At 34.4% G+C, this 9,614-nt stretch overlaps 1 protein-coding gene across 1 annotated transcript in view; it reads right to left on the bottom strand.

Annotated features, from left to right (window-relative positions):
* The window catches only part of LOC106105799 (collagen alpha-1(X) chain-like), a gene marked incomplete at its 5' end in the record, with an annotated part of 6,299 nt that extends 3,413 nt beyond the window's left edge, over nucleotides 1-2,886 (bottom strand). The window contains 2 exon segments of the mRNA XM_013286247.1: nucleotides 518-694; nucleotides 2,736-2,886. Of these exon segments, the coding sequence (XP_013141701.1) occupies nucleotides 518-694; nucleotides 2,736-2,886 (328 nt within the window).
* Between the last annotated feature and the right edge of the window lie 6,728 nt (nucleotides 2,887-9,614).

The raw sequence follows: 9,614 nt of genomic DNA, 5'->3' as shown, positions 1-9,614 counted from the left end.
ATTTCGTTACTTTTTAGTGTACTGTTTTTTTTGAGAATATTTTGTTTTTGGTGTATTTTGTTTTGTTTTTAGTGCATTTTGTTTTATTTTTAGTACAAGTCTCTTAGCACCAATTTTAGCCTTACTAACGCACTGAGCAACATTTCAGCGGTGCCCCCTATTTAGCGCTTTTAGGGGGGACTCCCACTATGTGATACTGTGTTTTCTGAATTCACAGACTTGTGGCGCTCTATACGCCCTGGGCAGTCGTTATACCTTAACGCCGGCTCTAGATATTCCAAATTAAGTGGACTTGACGGTGGAGACGCATAGGAAGGGGAAATGTCCTCTTTATGTGCGTCTCCTCCTCCGTCAATTAGGGTAGGCAACGCATCTGCAATCGCGGATGTTTATGGCCAGCGGTCGCTTTTCATATCGGTGGATTCAGGTGGCCGCTTGCTCGTTTGCCACCTCGTATTATAAAAAAAAAGGTTTTTACTCAGAGGACATTTGTATATTTAAATACATATTCACTTACACGGGTTTATCGAATATTTGTTTCTCCGTGGTCTGGTGCATGAGAAAGGGTACCTTCTTCCCTTGCGGTGGTCGGACCACGTCCCCGTAGTGCCCGCCGCCCGGCTGATAGTAGAAGTTCTGGGACGCCGCTTGGTCTATTAAATCATTCGGCACTGCATTGTTCGGGATATTCCCTCTGGAATACAAAAATACTTCTATAACAAGCAGCTGGAGAATTATAATTGTTTTCAGTTGTTTTTTATTTATTGAAATTTGGAACAAAGTTTGGAGTACACAGGGGATAAGGTTCATCACCGAGAAATGTCCGGTTCCGGAGGGATACGTAGCTTTTTGTTATTTCTATAGTTCGTATGTTTTCTAATACCACGCGGACGAAGTCGCGGGCAACAGCTAATAATAAAATAAATAACAATAGTTTCATTAATAACTGAATAAGTATGCGTGTGTAATTTCGTCGGGTAACAGGTTTTAATGCGAGACAGAAACGAAATTCAATGGTGCACTTAAAATGTTAATAAATCAGTAGTTTCTTCATACTTTTGGAGCAGGTTTCTTTTAATTAAAGACCCTGACACACCAATGTAGCAACTAGTAACAGTCGTTACTTTGACCAGAGAGTGGTTGGGGATTCCCCAATGGATTGCATTATCAAGAACGTAATATTTCGTTATAGTTTTGGCTTAGTTACTTTCATGTATTTAATAAGTACAGTTCAAGATTTGTACACTACTATTTAAAAAAAATAAGTTTTAATACTTTACGAAACTGTGATGGTTATTTCTCAAACTAATTATTTAACGTCATATTGAATTAAAATAAGAATTTTATATAGAAAAGGAAGATGTTTATATCCTTCCAATGTTACTCAATAATGTAGCTTTCTAGGTGTGAAAGAAAATTTGACATCGATTCAGTAGTTTCTGAGCTTATACAATGTAAAAAATAACCAAATCTTCCCTTCTTTATAATATTTGTGTATAGTAAATTTCAAAATTTACACGAGAATTGCCAAAAGTTCTAAAATAGTGGTATTTCTTAAAATTGGGACATAAACTTTTTCTCCCTAAGTCCCTGACTAAGAATGTGTTAGGGGAACGAGAGGGCAGCACAGAGCCGCCTATAAAAATTTGGATATAGAATCGGATACGATTTCGTAATTCAAGAAGATAACTGGCTATTGTATCGAAAACAATACTGGTAAAACCCAATCGTGTCCAAACCAAGGTTTCGAAAGCGTCCGCTAGAGTGCGTTGAGTTGCTTGTAAAATAATTACACTAATAAGGATCCATGACAGCATAATTTATTGTGGGAAATCGTATTACAATACAATTATATTAACGAGGTCAAGGATTTGAGATCTGCAGGAAACTCGATCTTAGTTTTAGTTTCCGTTCTTTGTTTTAATACTGATATTTAAGTATTCAGAGTACACGATGGGATAAGATACGAAATGAGTTTATTAGAGGAAGTTTGAGAGTAGCCTCAATGGTTAAGAATATACGGAGTAAAAGGTATTTTATGGGCATGTTATAAGAAGGGATGAATCGCATGTAACAAGACGGACGTTAGAGGTAGACCTAGAAAGAGATGGAGAAGAGGATCAAGAAAGGAGTGATGACTGCGATGAGGGATGAAAGAGTTATTTGGATGACGAAAACCCGGTGCGCCGACCCTACGGGAGTAGGATAAGGCAGGGTGATCATGATGAAGTATTCAGAGTATTGTTTGAAGCATTTTTTAATCTATAGACACAGATCTATGATAATCGTTTTATGTTGATTTGGATAAACATTTACCCGTAATTTATACTTAGGCTTACAGTTTTATAATATTTTTTATTATATTCAACATATTTGAAAACAAAATATTTAACATTGCTGTGTTTTAGTTAATATTGTATAACGATTAGAACAATTGTAATTGACGAGTTGAATCATTGTCTATTTATTATTTTGGAAATAATTTTAATATGAATTCATGAAATCATGTAAATTCTTAAACAAAGATGTCTTTACGAAAATACTTTTAAAATATAGCTTCAAAATATTTTACAATACCGTATCAATACCGTATCTAGGCAATTATATAAAGTAAAAGATTTTGCCCTTTCTATCTTTATCTTATCTGTTACATGTTTAATGCGTTCGCGTATTGGTCACTGACCTTCCCTTGTCAGCATAACGTAAAAGGCAAGAAAAATAAGTTACTAAGTTACCTGTTAGGTAGGAAGTTTTGATTACTGTTGATAGGGGGCTCGCTGAACTTTACTTTGGACTCGATGCGCGCCGCTCTCGCTGTCTTCTCTGGGAAGCGCCATGTGTCAGCCGAACACACGGCTATTAACGACACCCACCAGTACACGCTACCTGTAATTTATAGTACACTATTATCTTCCCTCCCTTTTTCTTGATAGGGGTCGCCTATCAACTCTTCCGTATATCTCTATCAATCGATACATCTAAGTTCACTCCCTACATATTTCTTCTTTCATAAATTCCATTCTATAGTGTACTAATTTTTCGTCAATTTTAATGTAATTCTAAGCACCAATTGGTGACTATTTTGGAGGTTATTTAACTGTTACATAAACAGTTAAATTTTACTCCCCTAAACAAGATCTTTAGCCACCGATCGAAATCATACTTATCATATTAATATTCTAAATGCGAAAGTTTGGATGGATGGATGTTTGTTAGAGTTTGTAGCCTAAACGGTTGAACGAATTTCGATGAAATTTGGCACAGATGTAGAGGATAGTTTGGAAGAACACATAGGCTACTTGCATTTGTTTTTATTTTTAATTCCGCGCGGACGCAGTCGCAAGCAAAAGCTATCTCTGTATAATTAAGGGAAAATCTGAAGGTCGTTAAATCAGTTTTTCAATGTCTTAATGATATAAATGTTATTAAGGAAAATGATTAAAATCGCTTGTTTTAATGCAAATTTGTCAGTCTCGACCTAGACCTACAAACATTATGACTCGACATCACAACATTATGAATGCGTGGGGGTGTGATACCATATTTTTTGCAGATTTTCATGGTCTTTTTACTTTATATGGTTGATTAATCCATTTGATGTGACATTGAGTATAACTACAGTTAAGAATTAGAAAATGACTAACGTTATAACATTTTTGTCTCGTAATATCTTTAACATAACATTGGCACTCGTAGTAGATTTATTACGAGAAATGTATACTAAGTAAAAAGGATACAAACAAGGGGCGCGCGGAGAATGTGTAAAAAACAAAAAAAAACAAAACGAACACTTATATAAAAAAGCGAAAACACATATATGCAGCCTTACAACGTTGGAAGATTTATTGAAAAAATTAATGATGTTTACAAAAAGAATAAAATTTAATAACTTATATTCTAATTTTGAAAATCTATAAAAAGCAAAAATATATCTAAAAGAAGGCTAATTGCATCGCCAACACTAAGGTCAGTTCATAACTGGACCGCATTACGCAAATTTATCGACTACAATATAACAGAATAATAAAAGTAATCTAACTAACATTATAAATGCGAAAGTTTAGATGGATGGATGTTTGTTAAAGTTTGTAGCCTCAATGGCTGAACGGATCTGAATGAAATTTGGCATAGTTACAGATGACAGTCTGGAAGAACACATAGGCTTTACTTTTGTTTTTATTTATTTCCACGCGGACGAAGTCGCGGGCGAAAGCTAGTTATTTTAATAAAAAAGTGTAATGTTACGCGACAAATATTGAAGTTACGACGACTGACGCAATTTGATACTTTTCAATTCACTGTGAAACAAATCTAGGTTGATATTGATAAACATTGCGTTGCTTAAAACGTTATATCATCAAGATATAGTTTTTTTAGACAAAGGGGTAATGTTTTTCAATTGTATTTATATGAAGATCAACTTTCGAAACACTAATATTGGGGCACGCAAATTTTAGATAGTTATGTTGTGGGTAACCAATATTTTTTCAAATTCTTTTGTTTTTTCAGTTCCTATGCCAATTTTTGAATAGAATCGAATTTTTTTGATGGCACAATAAGCCCTGTTTGTAAGAATGCATATACACGTGTGTTTGACCTATGTTTACTGTGTGAACATAAATCATGTCTCCTCTGATTGAGTGACCTTGATTCCCTAGAATCATAGACAGCGAAAGAGCCCCTTTTGCCAGCAAAAAGGGTTGATTTATTATAATTTAGTGAGATGATACTTCCGTCTTATATTCACATGCGCTACGCTACGCTAAAACATTCTCAGAGATGTGTACACTGCCCTGAGAACGATGCATTACTTCAGTTCACGGGAATAATCTTTCACTGGGAATTTAGTAAATGGGTGATTTTAATAGATTTTTTGTTTTACACTCCTTTATTTTATCACGATAAATGCAATAGACTACCGCCCTCTTTAGTAGGTTATTATTGTAGTATGTTTGGGTTTCTTTATCCGTTATTTAGATTATTACTCCCAACCGTCATTTCGTTCTGTCTCCACGTGGGGACAGATGAGAATAATAAGTTTCATTCGGCCCACCTTATGCGATCTAATCTGTCACCTAATTGGTGACAGTGGAACGGATGAACTTTTTACTCCCATCTGTCCCCACGTGGCTACAGAGTGGGGTGACGGTTGGGAAAATTGCAATTATTTTACAACCGCGGATGCTGACGCAAGGAGTGTTGCTGGAAAATATGATAATTTGTTGTTATCTCTTTTTTTGAATGATAAGAACAGAGATGGCATATGTTTTTGTACATATAACAAAGGAAAGTAATAGTGTAACATGAGCACATTACACAGGCGTTTTTGGTTTTAAGGACTTTCTGTGTGACATCTAGATAAAGTGGTAAGAATTTCTTAGACAAAAGTGTTGAAGAGAGTTTCCGCTTACAAATCGCAAAAACAAAGCTGTAATAATTCGGTTGTGCCGTGAGACAAAACACGAGCAGAGATCGTGAGACTTTACTTGATTTGTTGTTGTAAACACGACAGCCGGGCGAATACCGCCGGGAAGGATTTAGATGATTCTAAACGTTTAATTTCAATGCTGAAACATTGTATAAAAACTATTGAAACTATTTTCTAGTTGTAAATAAAAGAACAAAACAATCTTACTAATATTAAAGGCGAAAGTTTAGATGATTGGATGTTTGTTAGAGTTTACAGCCTAAACTGTTAAACGGATCTTGGTGAAATTTGGCATAGATGTAGAGTCTGGAAGAACACATAGACTACTAATTAAATTTTTGTTTAATTCCGCTCGGACGGAGTCGAGGTCTAAAGCTATTGTTTTATAATTTAGACAGATAAAAGTTAACAATAACAAGTAAATAATTTATTAAACATTTAAGTATTTTAAGATGTATTTATGCTACATTCATTGTACGTATATAATTTTTTATATAATATAAGGTGGCAAACGAGCAAGCCGCCACCTGAAACCGCCAAAATGGCGAAGCAATCACTGCCCATAGACATCCGCAATTGCAAATGCGTTGCCTACCCTTATACGACGGAGGAGGAGACGCACATAAAGAGGATATTTCCCCTTTCTATGCATCTCCTCCACCGTCAAATCCACTTCCCCTTCTCAACCTGTCCTTATAAGAAAAGGGTGATAAAGAGAAAGGGACTTAAATTAGGCCTCCGGCACCACACTAATCAGACGAAACACGGAATTGCTTCCATTTCACGCCTGTCTTCTGTGTGGTCGTGGTATTACACCGGGCGTGCCGGCCTATTCGTGCTAAGATGTTAAAGCGGGCACTACCACTGTTAATTTTTGTATGTGTTGAAATAACTCAAAAACGACTGGGTCGATTTCAAAAATTCTAACACCATTACAACGCTACGTTATCAGTCAGTAACATAGGCTACGGTTTTCATTATTTTTAATTTCACGCGGACGAAGTCGCGAGCAACAGCTAGTGTTTTAAAACCATAAAGATTAATACAATGTGCTTACGTAGTTAGTATGTGCGACATAATAACTGATAATGTTAATGTACTCACATTAGTGTGACCACGTTTTGAAACAAAAAACGAGGATGTTTGCAAAGTGCTCAATAATTTGCATAACAAATAAGAGTTCTTCATTGCTTTATACTTTAGAATATTGAAACAGATTAAGTTAGACATGGTTCTTTAATCACTTTAGTAACAAAAGTTTGTTCTAGAAAAGAAATTGAAATCTGTTTTCTTTTTAAAGGTTTGTAATGGAATCGAGAGGATACACATCAGATATGCTCAACTTAACACCGCTACTCATAACGGCATCGACGCCGCAGAAAAATACGCAGAGTGGAGAAATACTCTTCGAGAGATGGTCAAGAAGAGAGATCGCGAACCTCAGGAATCAAGAAACGATACAGCTTGAAAGTAAGATACTAACTACTTTGAGTTGATAACTTGACAGGGAATATATGACTTTTGGGTTTTCTTCATGAAGTAGATATTTCATTCTTATTTTCTACAATGTCTTGTAGAATTTCCTTTTGCCTTATACTATCTACTTATATCTATTTCTATTATATAAATTCAATATTATTAATAAGTCCATGAAACATTTAACGTATGGTTTCACTATGATCTACGTAGAGTAATGTGCGCAGTGATAGACGTCTCAGCCGCGGCACTTTCCATCAAAATATTGAATGACGTCTTTATTTAATTTGGATACTGAGCGTCTCTGAGCGTAGATACGAATAATAATAGCCGCGGCTCTATGAAGATTTAGCGCCGGAAATGTTCAGGTTATTTATTGTTTATCGATTGATTTGTTAAATGTGACATAAATATAGAACTGATGCACGGAGAGTACTTAAATAGTTTAAGTCAGTAACTTAGTGCAGTTTACGTAAAAATAATTTAAAATTAGTATTTGATATTATGCTTATTAAATAATTACAAATTCTATATGCCAGGAAATTCTACTTTATTAACATAAATACATATAAATGACATACAAATGTCAAAAGGAAAACCTGTTCTGGTTCTTGTGCAGGAACGAGAATGAATATGACAAATGACATCATTGGTAAAATAGTGCTCTAAAATTGTGAATGGATTTTGTATTTGCTGAAAACCCCAACTTCATCTACCATTATTATTTAACGCAAACTGATTGGTGGTCGGCGGAAGAGACAGGTGATTAACAAGGCATTAATAATTTTATAAAAATGATTACCCTTTTGGGTAACTGGTGTCCAAATTAAGATAGCGCCCTGTGTGATGGATCCCAGGCCCCCGCCCCACTGATCACAATGAAATTGACAAAACAAAAAATAAAATAAAGTGGCAATATTAATTTATTGAATCAGAACAATACAAGAATAATCTGCACATTATTATAAGTTTAATATCAACCGATAAATGTTACTGAAATCTAAATTTAATACCTGTAGCGACATCTATTAGAAATAGCTATGTATACAACAAAAAAATATGCCTTTTTTACAAATTGTTACAAAAGATGGCGCTTTAACAGGATAACAGTTGAAAATTATGCACAAGATGGCGCTTTAGTCAAAAATACAAAAGAAAATCATTTCATGTCAATTAATTAATTTAATTGTTTAATGAAGTTTAGCTTTATAGCTTCAGAGTTTAAAATAATTTAGTATTGATAGGATATCTAATGTAGATACATTTCAAATAAACTTTTAGTTATACAAGCAACCACTAGATGTCGCTTAAATGTAGTAACTTTTGGAGAACGGTTTTTGCAAACATTCTTCCTATTGGTAAAATTAATTTAATTTAAGTAGTTAGGTTACAAACGTACATAAGTGTCGTCTATTCGTATTTTATGATTGAGAGCGTACAAATTTGGAATTTATCTATAATGAAAGATGCATGTATTTTTCAGAAACAAGTTTTATATTTCTACAAATTAAAATAATAATAACAGAACAAGACTTGTATACGAAAGTTGATAATAATATTTAAAGCCAGTATTAACAGTCGACAAAAGGTCTAACAGGTTCGGTAAAATAGAGAAATGTAAAAATAACTATCCAGCAGACTTACTACATCCTTGTATGAAAACTAGCTGTTGCTCGCGACTTCGTCTGCATGAAATTTCGAGATCAAGAAAAATATAACCTATATGTTACTCACAGATAAATTAATTTACTAACGGTGAAAGAGTTTTTAAAATCGGCCATTATTATTTTAAATACAAAAATACAATTTTTTCTTTATAATTTTAGCATAGATTAACATGTTTTTATATTCATAATGCAATTTTTATATATTCTTGTAATAAATTACATTAAGAGGTTAGATTAAAGGGTTTCGTAGTTCATCCTTTACAATGAAATCAGTGATATAAATGGCCTGTGGTATGGAATGTATACCATCAGCGTGGGAAGTTGACCGCAGTACAAATTACTAGTTAAATTAATTGAAGTCTGCCTCAAGATACGTCGCCGGCGCTGGCCTTGTGTCTCCGATACGCACGGGTCATAAGGTTAACTGATTGACAAAAATCAATGGATCATAATAATATTTAGTAGATTTTAATTTTTACTATTGGACTTTTACTTCTTTAGGGATAGATTAATATGAAAGACGGAATTTCGAGATAAACTTACAATTAAACGAAATGTATACTTAGTTAATTTGGCATAAAAGAAAAATGACGTCTGTATTTTTTTAACTTTAAATCTATACATATAATTAAATTGGAGTGTCTGTTTGTAATATCAAAAGAATAATTCCAGGGAATTCCAATTTCGGGAAAATGTATTTGCGTTGCTGATAACGAAAATCGCATTTACATTTTTCTGTCTGTCTATCCACAAGCCGCGTTTATTCCATTCCGGGTAATCTCTGAAACGGTTAGACCAATTTCGAGCGGACTTGCACTGAAGGGTAGCTGACATAGACGGGCATAATATACTTTTTTATCTTAATATTGTGTGGACGAAGTCGCGGGCAAAGGCTTGTTTATTTAATAAATCATTAAAATTATATTTATCAATCAAGCTAAACAATAACAATTAACGCAGATGCGTTACAATGAACAGGTATGGTGTTAATAAGCGTAGCGGCGTAGAGGCGTAGCACGGCGAGACCGGGAGCCCACAAACTG

The sequence above is a fragment of the Papilio polytes genome, unplaced genomic scaffold (genome assembly GCF_000836215.1).
Source record: "Papilio polytes unplaced genomic scaffold, Ppol_1.0 DF822733.1, whole genome shotgun sequence".
NCBI classification, from domain to species: Eukaryota; Metazoa; Arthropoda; class Insecta; order Lepidoptera; family Papilionidae; genus Papilio; species Papilio polytes.
The sequence above is the reverse complement of the archived record's forward strand: the minus strand, read 5'-3'. Positions and strand labels throughout refer to the sequence as shown.